This window comes from Xiphias gladius, chromosome 4, assembly GCF_016859285.1.
Source record: "Xiphias gladius isolate SHS-SW01 ecotype Sanya breed wild chromosome 4, ASM1685928v1, whole genome shotgun sequence".
Taxonomy (NCBI): domain Eukaryota; kingdom Metazoa; phylum Chordata; class Actinopteri; order Istiophoriformes; family Xiphiidae; genus Xiphias; species Xiphias gladius.
Window position 1 is genome coordinate 1,136,376 of NC_053403.1, and position 17,493 is coordinate 1,153,868.

At 47.0% G+C, this 17,493-nt stretch overlaps 1 protein-coding gene across 3 annotated transcripts in view; it reads right to left on the reverse strand.

Annotated features, from left to right (window-relative positions):
- Positions 1 to 17,493, reverse strand: part of LOC120788936 (T-lymphoma invasion and metastasis-inducing protein 2) — a 54,645-nt gene that overhangs the window by 27,092 nt on the left and 10,060 nt on the right. The window contains exons 1-4 of one of the 3 annotated variants that reach the window (XM_040125231.1): positions 9,901 to 10,001; positions 7,372 to 7,470; positions 5,093 to 5,268; positions 1,981 to 3,186 (exon numbers count right to left, since the gene is read on the reverse strand). In XM_040125231.1, coding sequence (XP_039981165.1) covers positions 1,981 to 3,180 — 1,200 coding nt within the window. In that variant the 5' untranslated portion in view covers positions 3,181 to 3,186; positions 5,093 to 5,268; positions 7,372 to 7,470; positions 9,901 to 10,001. Of the gene's footprint in view, positions 1 to 1,980; positions 3,187 to 5,092; positions 5,269 to 7,371; positions 7,986 to 9,900; positions 10,002 to 17,493 lie in introns of those variants that run through there. The other 2 variants (XM_040125232.1, XM_040125230.1) reach the window with 2 other exon arrangements.

Below are 17,493 nucleotides of genomic sequence, written 5' to 3' on the forward strand. Positions count from 1 at the left end.
CACCAAAACCGAAAGTAAAAGAGGAAAATTTAAGTTTTTCTGCACGGGACAGGAAGATGAAGACAGAGACACTGGTGTGTCACACACCACCCGGTTCTCCTTTTACGCCAAATTCAGATTTATTCTGGTTTATTCCAGTTTATTCTAGTTTATTCCAGTTTATTCTAGTTTATTCCGGTTTATTCCGGTTATTGTTGGTATTTATTTGCCGTAGTTGTTTCGTAAATTTGCTTTTAAGGAGTGAAATGTGTTTATGTGTTAGTTTTACCAACCACAGCTTTTCCCTTCATTACAGATAATTGGGTGTGAATATGCTGCACTCCTCCCCGTGTTTTGACTGGAATTAAAAAAAGGGGGAAGGGGGCGAGGGGAGGGGGGAGCTGGGCGGGGGTGTTCAACAGGAGGCGGTGCAGGGGCAGGGGTCCTCCATTGCTGCTGAGTATTCAAGCACCGACTCCACTGATCAGTAAACTGACTTTTTTGTGTACAAAGAGCTGCAACGATGAGTCAATCAGCGGATGAGCGTAAAATGTCCTGGTCGGACAAAACGCGGCATCTGAAGTCCTCCAACTGGGCCGCGTGAAATGGTGATCGTCACCATTTTATAAAGAAAGTGATGAAGAAGGAAATAACTGCTTGTCGCAGTCCTAGTCTGGCCGTTAGAGTCAGTACTACTCAGCCCATAACAGCAGCTGTAGAATGTAAAACTGGAGTCCAATGGACGTGTGCTCGACGACACCAGTGAAGTCCTTAGTAAAAAAGCCCTGGCTGCAAAATTCAACACAGATTTTTGTCACCAACGTCCTGCTACACACCCGTGAGAATGTTTCCATCACCATGGAAACAGACTGCAGTAAACAAGAATATAACGTGTCGTCTGGCGTCAGTGTCCGAGCTCTTGTTCCACGTTCAGATTCAAGGCAGACGGGATGCGACCCCGTCCTGCTGAACGTAAACAGGAAGTGGCGTTTGTCCGAGCCAAGTCTCGCTCCGAATGAAACCAAACCGTCGGATTGCTGGTGCGTGTTATGAAAAGCCTGAATGTGATAGCTGGGATCAGCTGCTGCTGGCGGGGATTTTGATGATAAACTGAACATCACGAACGTCCAGAGTACAGTAGTAATTATGGACTGTGCCACACCGCCAGGGAATTACGTTATTCTAACAAGCCACTGTGTATTACGTGTCCACAATGATGCAGTTTTAAATATTCAGTGTTTATCATAAAAACATTGACCTACAGTAGTACAACTATAACCTGTACGGAGGATGATTCTACTCAAAATTAAAATTTAAAGGGAAAACTGTAAAACTGATGATACTGTAATACTAATTAAATGTTTAAAAAAAAAAGGATGTTGGATATTAAAATGACAAATATGGACATAAATGATATGAAATTCGAAAATGGAAAGTGAAATTTGAAATCCCGAAATACTGAACAGAAAAGCTTTTTCAGAAGAGAAGAAAAAAAAAAGATATTTAAGAAAATTAGAAATGGAAAAAATAAATAAAGATGTGTCCATTACCACAACTAACATTGCATATCATGCACCACTTTAGGTAAAGTCGCTGCTACAGATGCTGTTTTCATCTCTGTAGCCACATGCATATGGAAGATTTAAAACGCCGATATAGAAACAAATCAAAAGAATCAAGGTGAAATAAAATCCCTTTTTATTTTATACATTTACTAGTTCATGACTAAAGGAAAAACATGTTAAAAACGGATAAATTCACGTCGCAGTGAAAAAAATTCATGCAGTTATTAAAGACAAAAAGCTAAATAATTGTTCTTTTAACATTTTTTCATGTATTTACGACATTATGAAATAAGTGGCATAATGTGTCTTGTATTTCACTCTCTTGGTTTAATTTGTTTTTATTTGGACGTTTTAAATCTTCCATATATTCGTACAACTTCCACTGCTTTTAGACAATGAGTTGAGTTTTTGAAATGTTTGTGAAACGGTTTCTCACCTGGATCCTCCTCTTCTTCCTGCTCAGACTTCCTGTCCAGTCGCTCAGCCGTCTGATCCGGCTCTTCAGGAAGTCTTTACGGTTGTTCCCGCCCGTGGGGCCGCTGCTGAGGGGCTCGGCCCTGCGGCAGGGCAGCGTGAGGGAGGAGTAACACTGCTCCACACCTCCACCTGCACCGCCCTCCTCCTGGATGACGTCGTCCAGCAGCGCCGAGGAGGAGGAGGCGCTCCTCTGCTGCTGCTGGAGGTGGCAGTCTGGTGCTGTGGGGAAGGCGGGAAGCGCGTTGTGGCTGGTGTAAACGCTGTCCAGTGACGCAGCGGGGGATGAAACCAGGCTGAAGTCTCTGAGGTTCTGCTGCAGGATCACCGAGTCCCCGATGCCGCTGTCCTCCGTCCGACCGGAGGAGCAGGTGGTGTAACCCGCGGCGGAGCTGAACCCGTTGGTCTCTGCGGCGGGGAAGAGGATCGTGGAGTTAAATCCGGGGGAGATGTCCTCCGCCTGAGCTGAGAAGAAGGTGTTGTAGCCACTGCTGCTGGTGGCGGTCTCCTCTGTGCGGGTGGAGGAGTAGGTGGTGTAGCCGCTGCTGTTATCCATGCTCTGCTCGCAGACGAACACGTTGTCGGCCAGCTCAGCGCCGGCCCCCCAGGGCGAGTCGTACCAGGAGCCGTCGGAGCTGAGCGAGCTGCCCTTGCTGGTGCGGAGGGAGGGTTCGGCCCCTGGCGCGGCGGTGGCTGCGGTGGCGATGGCGGGGAGGCCAGATAACCCCTGCGGCTCCACGGGGACGACCCTGCTGTTGGTAAACTCCACCGTCATGCTGCCATCTTTGCGCAGCAGCACTTTGGGGCTGCCGCCACTCTCCAGAGACGTCCGCTTGCCACAGATACCGTTACTCCCCCCGCCGCTCTCCGGGTATCCAAACTGACTCCTGCAGTCCCCTCTGCTGTACCTCTGAGGAGACCCAGCTCCCGGCTTGGGGCCCCCTCTGGCTGCTTTGGGCGCTTGTTCGTAAAGCCAGGAGGTGTACGGGGGACCGGCGGAGTGCTGGTTCGGATAGTTCTTCCCCCGGCTCCTGCAGCCCTCTTGGCCGCTCCTCCACCAGCTGCGAGCCGACGGCACCTCCTCCCTCCTGGAGGAGAACCTGAGCGAGCAGGAGGGTTTGGCAGGAGAGACGAAGCTGCTGTGACTGTCTGTGTTTCCCATCGCAACCTGGAGGAGGATCAAGCGGGATGACTTCATGAGCACCAGACAGACGGAGGAAAAACTACCACTGCTGCTGTTTCTCTGCCAGTTCATAGGAACTCAGAGGAGAAAGCATCAGCTAGTTTGACTGACTTCTGAGGTCGACGTTACTTCACTGGAAACGTGCAGATATTTGCGCTGTAAACAGAGATTCTGGAAACCGGATATCGGATATTTGACATTTTACCACTTCCAGGCCCGACAGAACCCACCAGGAGACACGGAGACTAATCCGAATCAACGAAGGCGCTACTGCCATAACTGTCACTACTGCTACGATCGCTATCGGCTCCACCGCCAGGGCTGGATTCACCTGTTAGGGGGTCTCAGGGCAGAGATGATCTGCCCTGAGACCCCCCCGACCCCCGTTCCTCCCACTCTCTGTGTAATAACCCCGGTGCCTTCAACCGGCCATCAGAGCTCCGGAAACGATCAGCGCTCCTGCACTGAACGCTGCCCTGCGAAGGTTTGCTGCGCGTCGGAGAAACGTGAAGCAATAAAGGGGTTAAAACGAGGCTTTGACACGGGGCCACAACATCTGGTAAAAACACGGGAGCTCTGAAGTCCTCGTCATCTCGAACGAGCCCGGGAGTCATTCAGAGATGTTTGAGGGGCTGTTTTCTTTTAGATTTTACTTGTATGTATCTTCACACACCTTTACTTCCAGCCTACGTTTGCACTCTGACACAGCAAATCCAACTCAAGGTCCACCTGCCTGCGTTTTCCAGATCTTTCAACCACCCTTTACTGCCGCTAATGGGATGAAAACCAACTTAAGTAACTTAAGTTCACTTTAAAGCCGACATGACGAGAAGTCTTAAAGGTGCAATGGATGAAGACGTAACAGCCACCGAGTTCGCATATCCACGGATCCGTCTCCACGACGACCAGTTTGACTACATTTCCCAACAAGCAACACTGTTTTGGTCAAACAAATCCCAATGTCCAGATTTCATGCTTAAACTTGACCTACTTAATCGTCTTGTTTGGGATTAATAAAACAAGTAAAACCATTTAACTGAGCTGAAATGAATCAAACTGCAACAAACCAGGCAGTAAACCTGGGGCCTGGGGGGCCCCTGAGAGTCTGGGGCCCCCATTTTGTCCCGTTGGTGAACCAAACTTAACGACCGCTCCAGCTACCACAACAACTACTACTACTAATGCCAGTTACTTCTGCTGCTATTATTATTATTACTACTAGTAGTGTGATTACTATGACTACTGCTCCAACTATTTATTAATTATATTTGCCATATTTATATTGTACATGACTACGATCTATATTTGTTTCATCCTTTGTTTCGTACTTCTCGTTTTCTCTAATTTGGAAGCAGGCTGAAAACCAGATTTTTTAAAAGTACAATACAAACAGTTTTACTCACTTACTACCACAGCTGCTAGTATTATTACTACAACTGCTGCTGCTGCTTCCGCTTCTACATTTCTGTTGCTGCTCCTAAAACTGACCAATACACAGCCCGTGTGTATTTTAGTTTCCGACGACCAATGAAAGAAAAGAAAAGAAAAAAAACCCCACCAGCGTCAGTTCTCTTAACGCACACTGTGGGTGATCAATGAAACTGCATCCCATGCGTCACTTGAAAAGCTGACAGACTTACTGGACGTGGTCTAGGTTTTGCTCATTTCTCAGTGCACTTTTTCAAGCCAGAACAAACTGGTTTACAACAAACAGTTGAAAGGAGAAAGTTAAAAAAAAAAGCTCAAAAGAAACAAAGTCACAGCATAGGTTTAAAAAAATTGGAAAATCTACAAGTGATAAATGAGCAAAAGCCACTAAAAGAGAATTTTTAAAAAAGACAGGAAAAGTTTAGCAGCTCTGTCGGAGTAAATAAAGCATGAAGAGTTTTACCTTTTTGTGTTTTCGTCTTCAGAAACAGAAACTCTGCAGCTCCTTCATGCTCCGTCCTGCTGCCTCCTCTCTCTCCCTTCACTACTGAGGCTCTCTCTGTCGCCTCCAGCTGCTCCCTCTCCCTGTCTCCCAGTGTTTGTCTATGTCGCTCGCCCCCTCTCTTCACACCAGCTCATCTGTTGGGGGAGAACAGAGGGAGGGAGGGGCTTCATGAGCTTTAGCACACAGACTTTCCTTTTGTATAGCCCCCCCTCCCCTTAAGCCTCTTCCATGACGTCTCCTCTGAGGGTTTTTTTTTTTTCTTAAACCAGACCTCACTCTGTCTTCTGTTTATTTTGGTTTTCTGGAATGCCGAGCGATTTTCTCCTCATTTTCTCTCTGTTTTTTTTTTTAATGCCTTTTCTTTTATCAGGCGTCAATCTGACAGCGGCAGGCGGAGGGTATTGGACAAAAAACTGTCCAGTTCCAGGTTTTTGGTTTGATATAGAGTGAGCAGGGACACAGAGTAGGGCTGCAAATAAAGATTCATCTGACAGTTACTGTTTCAATTGATCATTGTCTACAAAATGTCTTTTAAATGTCTTCAAAATGTCCATCACTGTTTCCCGGAGGTTCAAGACGACGTATTCAAATAACTTATTGTGTCCGTCCGAAGAAATTCGATGTAAACTGATTTAAAAACAGAGAAAAGCAGCAAATCTCGACATTGGAGAAGCTAAATGCAGAGATTGTTGCTTGATAAATGACTTGGAACCATCATTTTAGTTCATTTTGGAGTCTGTTGATTGATAATTGAATAATCGTTGCAGCACCGCTAAAGACAACCTGAGGAAGAAAAGGAAAAAAAGGACAAAAGTATGATAGGTGGACCCAGTGGCAGAGGCTTAGACGAGTCCAAGACAAACAAATCAGATGTTTTGACTGGGACTTGTCTTGATGGTGGGGGTGTTTTCGCGCCGACCTGATTGAATCGAAACACCCACGAGACTAAGACAAGTCCAAGACCAACAAGTCAGATGTTCTGACCCAGACTTGTCTCAGTTGCGTGGGTGTTTTGACTCTCTCTCCTGTCTGAATCAAAACACCCGAGACCGACACAAGTCCGAGTCAAAACACCCATGAGACTAAGACAGGTCCGAGTCAAAAGACCCATGAGAATGAGATACGATCTGACTGTAAACCGGGACTGGACCGGAGTCCTACAGTCTTGTTTTAGCGCCTTTATCTACCTGCTGAACTCCACGGGACCGCGTGTAGACGTCTGGGTATCGAACCTCGGGGACCGTTGTGGCACCAAAAGAGCGAGCGTCCACAGCACAGAGCATCGAAGACAGTTGAGTTGTGAAAACTGACATTAAACGTCTGGTCAGATTCATAATCGCGTTGATTTATTCTTTGAGCAGATGACTCCTGATTTACAAGCAGTTTACAAGACACATTCAACATTTGACAACTTTGTCTTCTTTTTTTAAATGTTGTGTGAAACGATGCCCGGAAAAGTAGATTCCTGTCCTGACCGTCCTGTCCTCAAGTCCAGGACTTTCCATAACCTGTGAGCAGAGCTTCCGTGAACTAAAATCTTTCATCCCGCCTGGTTTATTCTGATTTTCAATCCAGCTACAATCTAAAACATAAAATACATCAAACGTAATCACAAATAATCGCAAAGCCAGAAGTCCTGTGCAGAACGGTGCTGAGCTGTCTGAACACAAGTGCTCATTTCCTGAGCCAGCCGTGGAGAGGTCGAAGGTCACAGCGGACTTGAGGTTCTCTAAGAGAGAGCTCAGGCGGGGCGACGCCCATCCTGTGCCACAGGTCAGAGCTGGGGGGTGGGAGGCAACACAATGTACAGCTGACCCCCAAACGCATCACTGACCTCCGACCTGTTTCACTGAAACAGGATGGGAAGTGCTGAGGGGAAACCTCGACAGCTGGAACGAGGAGGACTGAAGAAGACTTTAATCAGAGACGGATGAAAACGGTCGGTCAGGCTGCGAATGAAGTTACTGAAGCAGGTTACAGCTCCCCCAGGTCCTCGTACCTCCACGACCAGACAGGTGGGTTTTATTTTTATCATCTTCCAAAACGACCTACATGAGCTTTAGTTTCTGATCCGCCACTTGTATGGATAAAGTTTGGCGGAGTTCGGTTCGGGCTGGAGAAAGATGGTGGTCGGGGCCAAAAAAAACACTGGCGGTAGGAAACTGGAAAACGAGTCCCACGATTTGTGGAGCCGTCAGCCCAAGTCCACAAAAGGTTCACATGCAACCTGAACTCACCCGGGCTGACACATCGACACCTCCGGCTCTCACAGGTTCCGCAGCACTACGACGACGTCACACCGCGGCCTCCTTTGCTTCTGAACGATATGTCATCGTCTGCAAGACCACGAAAGGTTGCATGTCAGGAAAAAGTAAACATAGGTCGTTCTAAAAAGAGGAAAACACGCTTTGCGCACAGCAGAGCTGGGACTGCTGGGAACTGCCTGATGATAGGTAATCAGCAAAAACAAACACAACTGTTTGTGGTAGGCCACACACTCAGCCCATTAAAATATAATCAAGGGTCTTTCATTGACTTTCAGTCGATAAAACCTTGCGATATTTTTCCTGATTAGAGGCTGTTGTTTGAACGAATGGCCGAGGCTGTGTTCTCTCTGGTGTTTCGGGAGTGGTACAGTGTGTCACTTGTTTTCAGCGGGTGGTAAAATCCTCAGCACGCAGAATCAGCAGCATCAGCAACGGTCGAGGTAGAAGCCAAGAACGTCCCAATGAAGAGTTTCAACAGGTAACAACCAACCTCTATGTGCGTCCTGATACGGAAAGAAAAATAAAGTATCAGGACGCCACACGTGTTACTGAGACATCTGTACTCAGCTACTGATGTTACAGCGCTGGGGAGAAGGAGACACAAAGAGAGAGAGTGAAGGAAAGACCAGCGAGAGAGAGAGAAAACCAGACCCGTTGTCGCGTCAAAGGTCACAACTGGACCTCAACCTGGACGTCTGTAAAACACCCTGTGACCAGCGTGACCGAAAACTGCAGGATGTGGCCTCCTCTGAGAGGCAACGAGAATAAACGGCCTTTGTTTCGTTTTGTCACTCGACACACGTGAGTTTGTTCGCTGGGGTTTGAAACGAAGGTCCGAGACCTGAACAAAGACGGATCCCCCACAGTCCGGCTAAGCTGGACACCCATGGCTTGTCACCTGTAGATGCTTTGCAACGCTTCTACAGCAGAACGTTAGCAGAGCGTGTGTGTCACGCAGGAGGCGTTCAGGTACAGTATTGAGTTGCAGGTTAATCTGTGTTTTGGCAGCGCTCAGAACCCGATACACACTCACTATAGTCACGCATGTAGAACTCGGGTAGACTAGAAGGAAAAAATGACGAGAGCCGTTGTGTTTCCTGTGCAGACACGCGGAGTGGTTAAAATACATGAGCTCTGATGTGTAAACCTTAAACACAGAAGATCAGAAGTGATTTAAAATGTATTAACACTGAGATCATTATTTTTATTGTCATTTTAAAACAGTTTCAGTCTCCAATGAATAAATTAAATCTTTTCTTTTTGACCTGAGGTTACGATGACAGATTTCACAGCATCAGCGAAGGTTGAACTGTGTGTAACGGGCCACTTGCTCTCAACCAGCGCTTCCTCCCCCCTCCTCCCGCCTCCTCCCCCCTCCCCCCGGCGCTGTTTTGTGTCTTGGAGCTCTGACGTTCAGCTCTGAAAGGAGAAAGTCTGGTGTCCACTTTTGTCTGCTCGCCCTCGTCCTATTGGCCATCTGCCGGCTCGCAGGACGCCCCGCCACGGGCGACCCCTCGTATTCTTCACAGACAAAGACCCTCCTCGCCCCCCCTCGCCCCTCCCCCAGGCAGGCGTGAGGCCGACATATTGAAGGAATTCATCGGATTTGAACTGAAAAGAATCTGATTAAAAACCCCCGTGACTTTGTATTGAGAAATGCCACCTGTTCTCTAAGTGGACGTCAAAGATCATCTGATGGTTTTGACGAGACTTTCGCCGACTTTAAATCGAACTGCAAGGCTCCAGTGTGATGTTTCAGAAGTATCTTTACGTCAAGGTGAAACCACTGGTCGGATTTTGTTAAAATTTAGTTCAATTTTACAATTCTTCTGAGTTTCAGTGTCTATGAAACTACGGTGACAGCCTGAGGGGGGCGCTACACCGACAAACACTGACATTAACACAGGCTCGTTCACTGCGATGGGATTATATACACTTTCAAAAAGAACTACAAAGGGTGCAAAAATGAGAAAGAACTATGAGGAAATGTAGGACATTTGTTTTGTCACCTCAAACAAAAAACAAACGAAAATGTGAAAGACAAACGAACTAATCACTGTTCTCATTCGTTACAAGAGAAACAGATTTATGGACTAAATTCACCCACAACCCACTGTGAATTAGACGAGAAGCTGCGACAAACCTGACAACGTGCCGGCAGCAGAGCTGAGCTAACGCAACGTCATTTTGGGTCAGAGACCTTTCAGCTGCCGTCAGACGCAGTGAGTAAATTCAGGATTAGAAGTCGACGTCCACAACGAAAAACGCAGGACTAAAAAGTCTTTACTACTAAAAACCAAAATACATTTTAGTTTAAAAGACCTTCAAACGAAATCAAAATCAAATTTGCAAACAGGGTTTTTTGGAGAGCTCGGAACATCTGAGTCTAAACTGTTGGTAACTTTGACATAAACGAGGCTGAAGTGGTTGAAATAATCAAAATGCTCTGCCAACGCAAACAACAGATTAAGAAAAAAAAAAATCAGAATAAACACGAACCTGAAACTCTTGCTGTCTCGGACAGATTTCTTCAACTTTTCTGGATTAAAGCTTTTAGTTTTGAAACAGCTTAATAAATCTCACTAAATATTCCCTTGTTGGGCTGGGTTTTTTTTTTTCTGTTCTCAGTGTGGTGGAGCTTTTGTCTTGAGGCTGAGCGGACGCAGGAAACAGGAAGTCCAGATCATCCATAAATAGCAGGAAACTACAACTCCTTCAGCAGCAGATACACAAACACACCAACACCCTCAGACGCTGGATTTATATTTCTGCTAATGTTTATTACTATATTTTTGTTATTTCCTATAATTACAGTATATTCCTACGACCAAACCCTGGATTTCTGCACTGGATGATGTAAAGACTATAAAAATAAGGTTCAGACTCTGATGAATCGATGAACTGTTTGGTTTATAAAACGTCGGAAAACTGGAAAGAGTCCGTCACAGTTTCGGCAACGCGCAACGCAAAGCTCCTCAGTTTACTCCCACATAAGAATTTTTTATACTGTTGCTTGGCAGGATTTATGATGGCACCGTGTTACAGCCTCAAGTTTTACTGAGCTCAGATGGGAGCTCAGTAGAACTGGAGATAAAGTTGCAGCACATGTCCTGTTGAATGAAACTGATTGGTCTGATGCTAAACCTGGAGTTTACACTTCAAACTCAATTCAAAAAACACTGTTTACATCTCAGTTTCATCTCATTCGCAGTTCGTTTTTCATTTATTTTAGGTCAACTGTCGCCACTGAAGTGCTGCAAAATGGGGCTGCAACCAACTAAACACACTTTCTGTTTTCCAGGAAACGTGATGAAGCTCCGGTCCGTGACGGTCTAAAATCAACAGATATTCAGTTTACTGTCACATAAGACGTATTAACAACAGCAAGTCATCACAATGGAGATGATTTGCCACAGAGAATATTTAACATTTCTGCTAAAAAAAACCCAAACAAGAACCCCAACTTAAATAATGAATCCATGATCCAAACAGACAACACAACGGACCAATCAAGGGGTAGTCTGAGCTCCAGAAGAGACTCAGTCAGCATTCCTCTCCCCTTCTCCACACTCCGATTTTCCCTCATGTTTCCTGCCGATCAAATAGCAGCCAGCAGTCCAGGAGGATGTGCTTTCTGCCGCTGCGGTTTGCCAGGACGTTTCTCCGCTTCCAAACTCCACACTGACAGGTCCAGACGACGCACCGAGACAAAAATGTTGTTAATTGTGCTGTGATATAATATATGTAACACCGCCCTGACAGTTTCCATGGAGATGGACTGTAGCCGCCAACAAACCCTCAGGTCAGCGGGTGCAAAGACTGAAACTCGGATGATGTGTTCTGCTGTTTTACGACATGCCAGTCTCTCACACGTGATGGTTAGAAAATTAAATATGAGCAGAAAATAACACAAACAACAGGCTTCTGTTCAATTAAATCAGCAGAGTTTATTTCAGCACCGGCCTTAAACAACATCCGGGCGATTTAGCTTCACCTGGAGCCCTGTCAGTCGTGGAGCGCACAGTTTGTCCCGAGGGTCAGGAAGGCGGTTAAAAATCTAAGCGGTTCATCCTCTGGCGAGCGAGAACACGATGAAGAGATTTCCTGTAAACGTGCCTTTTGGATGGCTGGAGGAAAGCTCGGGGAGTCCCATCCACAGCAACCCACCGCGGGCTTCCGTTCCGAATTCAGCTCCTGATTTGTGCAGCAGCATCAAATGAAAGAATGTCCCCCATTTTTCGGGTGCTTTGGGGGCGCTGGCACAAAATCTCTGTGAATCTTAAAGTTGTTGCATTTTTAGAAATTAAACGTTTGAGAAAAATTGCAACTGATAAGATGCATTCTTGTTCTGCAACATGCCACTCGTTTTGCAGACTCAGGATTCTTCGGCGCACTCTGTTTTCCTTCGTGTTCTTTTTCTTTGGGATTAATTGTGCAGCACAAAGGGGGAGGGGGCTGTGTTGTGTTTTTGCAAGGAGACGCCAAGTAGCAAAATGAGCGCTCCACCTCCCCAGGGGAACGCACAAAGCAGGAGCTTCGATAAGGAGGGGGGGGGGCTGGAGCCAGCAGCCACTTTCTCTCCATCAGAGGAAGTGTTCCTGGGCCAGGGGGCGGCGGGGGTGGGTAGGGGTCTGTTTCCTGTCCCGGCTGACTGGGGTCCTTGTCCTGGCACTGTGGGCAGACGGGCGGGGCCCCTGGACTCAGGTGGGGCCGAGTGTTGGGTTTGGTGTGGTCGCCGCAGCTGCTTCCTCCTCTGGAGAGCCTCAAACACCCAGAAGAAAAGTGGAGAACATTTACAGACTCTTCAGCCCTGGTTCTGACGCTGGTCTCAGGGGTCAGTCGCAGCAGGATTTATGAGCCGAACCTCAGACTGAAATCATCTGGTTTTAAAAGAAAGATAGATTCACTACAAGGCCATGTGTTCCTCAGCGCATAAAAAGAACCAGTCTGACGTTTAGTGAAATCCTCGTAAGCCGTTTTCCCCCAGGTCAGATTTAAAAAGATGGATGTCAGTTCTACATCTGTGTCCAGTTCAGAGACAGGTCCAGGCCATGGTCGGTCCGGCTTAGTGCGAAGGCTGGAAGCAAGAGGAAAAACTGTTGGCTCCATTGAAAGAGAAAAAGTGGATCCGTACAGGATGCTCACAGATCAGCCTTCTCCTGATTTAAACACATCAGAAATGTGGCTCTGTTCATGAAAAGAAGAAACGTTCCATGGACAGAGGGACTGAGATCCAGGACGGGAAATCCAGGCCTGACAGACTGTGGACTAACTCTGATTTACTGACAGTTTACTTAAGACCTGCGGATGACCTTCTGTTGCTTAAACCAAACTACATTTGACCTGAGCTCAAATCGGATTAGTCTCTGTTTAGCTCGGCAGCCTCCCCGACACCGGCAAACGCTTCATTTAATTTACCCTCGATTAGCGCGGAGACGATCAATCCATCCCAGCGGCTGAAGGGCCTGCTGGGAGACACCGTGATGATGGTGGTGGGGGCTGGACATGGTGGGGGACAATCGGTGCTGCTTTAATGTTCAGACACAAACAAATGCTGCTTTTTTGCGGCAACAATGATCCTCGTCTTTTTCATCAGCAACTATCAGTTTATTACTTAGGCTGCAAATGTCAGAAAATAGTTCGATAGCCCGAGTTGATGACCAGAAGCTGAAAACATTATTACCTGCCTGTACTTTCTGTTTGGACCCTGTATAATAACAAAGGAACTTGCAAGTGTACTGGAGTATTTCAGAAAACCTACAGCTGAACTCAAGGCTTCCCAAAACCAGACTACTGGGACCGCTAGAGACCCCAGGTCCGCAGTTTGGGAGAACCACCGGTCTACACAATCGTTTTTTGTCACTGCAGCAAGCATCGGTGAACTCTGAAAGCCGAATCCAAGCAGACAACTGTGAGCTTCTCAGTGACTGTGAAGTGAAGTGTGTGAGAGCTGAATGGAAGGTGTGTGTGTGTGTGCGCTCTGATCACACTTTTCTTCTTCCTCCTTTGTCCCGGAGAGAGACCCCGACACAGCAGAGACGAGTGCCCAGCGTCGGTCCTTTCATTCAGTTTCCAGATGCTGCTGCGGGGCCCTCCGTCCCCCGGACCATCCATCAGAACACAGGATTCACTGCCGGAAAGCAGAGGGCTTCGCGGTGGAAGTGCGAAGTCATGTAAACCAGATACCTGGTTTCTGTATCTGGTACGTGATCAGAGACAGATTCTTCAGGGACAATGCTGATTTCTGGGCCATGTGTAGGTGTGACCAGGTTTGTCAGTGGCTTTTTACAAGGTTCATGGGAAAAAAGAACAACCTGTATCTAACCAAGCCCTAAGTCCGTATGACGCTTTGGTTACATTTGGGCAAAAATATTACTTGCTTGGGGTTGCACACACGCACACGCACACACACACACACACACACACACACACACACACACACACACACACACACACACACACACACACACACACACACGACAGCATTTTTTTAAAAAGCAGTATATTGAGCCATTAACCCAGTTAAAGTAAAAAAACCATGGTTCTAAAATAGGAAGGTAGGACAGAAATGCAATTACTGGCCTGCTGCGTGGAAACGGTTTGTACATGTTACTACAGTGCATTTAAACTGATCGAGTGTTCTTTTGGTGCTTTAACAACATCACACTACTTCGGCCTTCGCCAAGGAGAATGACCCCGCGGGACCAATGGGGCTGATACGGTGGAACCTCCCAAGGTAAAGACGGTGACGTTAGAGGATTCATCCCTGCGGTTCACACTGACTCGTAGTCTCCGATGTTTCGTGTGTTGCTCTGCAGCTAAATGACTTATGAGCCGAATTCCCTCCCGCTGCAAAACCCACAACAACATTAAACACACTGATGGTCCTGCAGGGGTGATTTGTGCAAAAAATATTCCATTAAAACAACATATGCTGTTTCCCTCTGAGATAAAACTTCGATTCGCTTTCACTGGAAGGAGGCAGCAGACTGTGGGGAGACGAGCGAGAAACAGAGAATAACGACGTTGATCACAAAAAACCTCGCTGGGTAAAAGGAGCCATGTGTTGGCATCGTAACTCGGAGCCAAGTCTCCGGCGGGAGGCCGAGATGTGACGGAAACAAACCGCCGATGCATCGTCCGAGAGCAGCCTGAAGAAGTACAACCGGAAATCAGAGTCACGCAGTGTTCATTTTGGATTTGTCTGACTCAGACTGTGCTCACGATCTGCTCTGTTCATGCTACGTTTAAATCCGCAGATCAACGCCAGGCCAAGAGCAGGAACCACACACACGCACACACACAGAAATTAGCAGGATTCGGTGGTTAGTTCAAAGCCCGTGTCAACAGAGTCCAACCACAGGGTAAACAGAACCTGAAGGAGCTCAAACAAACTGACAACAGCCTGCAGTTGTTTTTCCAATAACAGTAAAGTTTTAGAAGATTTGAATCTGCGTCTGTGTCTCCATCTTAACTCACACAACAGAGAATCTCATATGTACATGGGATACATGAACATATGAGATACCCCGTTTTTTGGTTTTGGTTTGGTTTTTTAGCTGCAGTTCATGAGAAAATAGTGAAAAGGTTCAAAGATGCCAAATCTTGAAATGTTATAAAATTCCTGGATTTGCACCAAAATCTAATCACTTGTTCTTTGGCACAGAGACGAACTTCCCATTGTAATCTGAGCTATATTTTAACAGACAAGTAAACAGGACAGAAAACTGGACCTGGAAGTAATTTAGGATCATTCAAAAAATACACCCATCAGCCACAACATGAAAAGCAGTTACCGGTTTAATGCCGATCGCCGTACGTTGCCTCTGAACATGATCCAGCCAGAGATCCCCAGCTGTATAGAAACCTGATCTTTGGGAGTCAGGGTTGCATTATCACACCTCTTTTGTTACCCTGGGTGAGAGCCAGGCTAGCAGTTTCCCTCTGTTTCCAGTCTTTATGCTAAGCTAAGCTACGCAGCTGCTGGCTGTAGCTTCATGTTTATCACACCTCTTTTGTTACCCTGGGTGAGAGCCAGGCTAGCAGTTTCCCTCTGTTTCCAGTCTTTATGCTAAGCTAAGCTACGCAGCTGTGGCTGTAGCTTCATGTTTAGCGTACGGATGCGAGAGCGGCATCAACCTGAACGTCTTAACTTTCTGCCAAAAAGCGAACAGGGGTGTTTCTCAAAACTTAATCGCTGCTTTGATGCACCGGCCAGTGATCTCACTAAATGACCCAAACTGAACACGCACCTCACTGTGATTCTGAGGCCAACAGGTGCATGCTGGGTCTGGCTGACGTGGACCTCTACCTTCAGTGAGCTGTTTTTCACAATCCCTGTTGGTTTCTGCAGAGCTCTCCTTCTCAACCTTACAGGACATTTGATTTATGTAGTTATACACGTCGCACGGCTGCTGAGTCTCTAGCTTTCTTGTCTGTGATTGTTCATTTGAGTTTTATTTGCATGGGTCTTGTGCACTTTTCTCATTAAATCTATCAAGGATATACTTACCACGGCAGCTGTATCTTTACAAGGTGCAGGCTGTTGGATGCAAAGGCTGCAAAGTGCCCGTCCACAGAAAAGAGCTTGGTTTGGACAAAGGGCCTGGCAGTGCGGTTCACACCCAAGCTCAGCCTGTGACATTGTTCCACTGGTGCTGTTACATAAAACATCATATCTAAAATAAGAAACTGTAACAAAAACACCCTCTAACCAGTTCTTTAAGTGCAGACAGGGTGTCTTGGGAAAGGTCTGCCAACTGAAACACTGCTTTAACACAACTCTTTGTGTACCTTGAGGACAATGTGTCCTTTGTTGTCCTGAAAACGTGGTTAAACCGCTTCAGATCAGCTGTAAACAAGCGCAGAGTCCTGAAAGCGCATCAAATAGGAAAACCTGAGAATGGACCGTTTGTTTGAGAGCGGGTACGACTCCCCGAGGTCTACGGCTGGCGGCCGTTCGTACCAGCCCGGTTCGGTCCTTGAAGGTCAGAGTCTGCAGCCGCTGAGCCTCAGAGGAATGCGAAAGCTTGTACAGCGAAGTCGCTGAGGTGAACAAAGCATTTCAAACACAAACTGTGCAGCTGCGGTTGTTGCCTGTTGTGTTTTCAGAGTGTTTTGTGGGCAGAGTCGTGGAAATGATCCTGATCTGACAGAGCAGCCAGACTGAAGCTGAGAAAACACCTCTGATACTGATGAAGACCAAAGACTGGCCGACACACACAAACAGGTTGAGGAATTCTGCTGAGCCGACTCTTTGTCCAGAGACTGAGAGGTCTGACCTGACAGGATCGATGTCACTTCACACAGCTGAGTCTGAATGATACAGGTGTTTGGGCTGGAGCCTCAGCTCACACTGGGTGAGAGTCGGGGTAGGAGCAGACAGGTGGCCGAGCCGTCACAGGGCTGAGAGGCGCAGACGGGCAACCATTCACACTCACGGCCAATTGAAGTCTCTGTCACACCTGTGGTTTGGTTCATTTGCTCTACAGGTCTATGGAACAGAGACTGGCCCGGGACCTTTGACTGCAGTGCAGCAGTTAACACAGCAGCAGACGATCTGAGTCTTAATGGCTTCTCTCCCTTCATTGGATCTTTCTGCAATAAATGTCCTGTAGGTCTGAGCTGATCTCACACACACACACACACACACACACACACACACACACACACACACACACACACACACACACAGTGACTACTTTAATTATTGATGAAACTCTGATGAAACCAGAGCAGAAAACAAAGCTACAACATTATCCTGCTGAAAAGAAATCCCAGACTACCTTCCTGTTGCCCTCTGCTGACTGCTGCTGTAAAACCTGACTGGTGTTTTTACTGGACTGACTGGGAGTCGTGGTCCTGAACCCACTCTGTTGTCTGCAGAGTAACCGCTGCATTTGGATTTTGCTGGATTTTAACGTCTTTTCTCTGAGCTTCCAGCCGCAGCTTCAGGTTTTTCCTTTGACTTTGTTATTCCTGCGCAGAGAGTCAGCAACAGTCCACTGCTGCCTCAGTGTTTAAACCATGACAAAGGTACCAACACACAAACAGGACCGGACTGAATGTAGCTGAGGAGGGGGGCCGATGTGA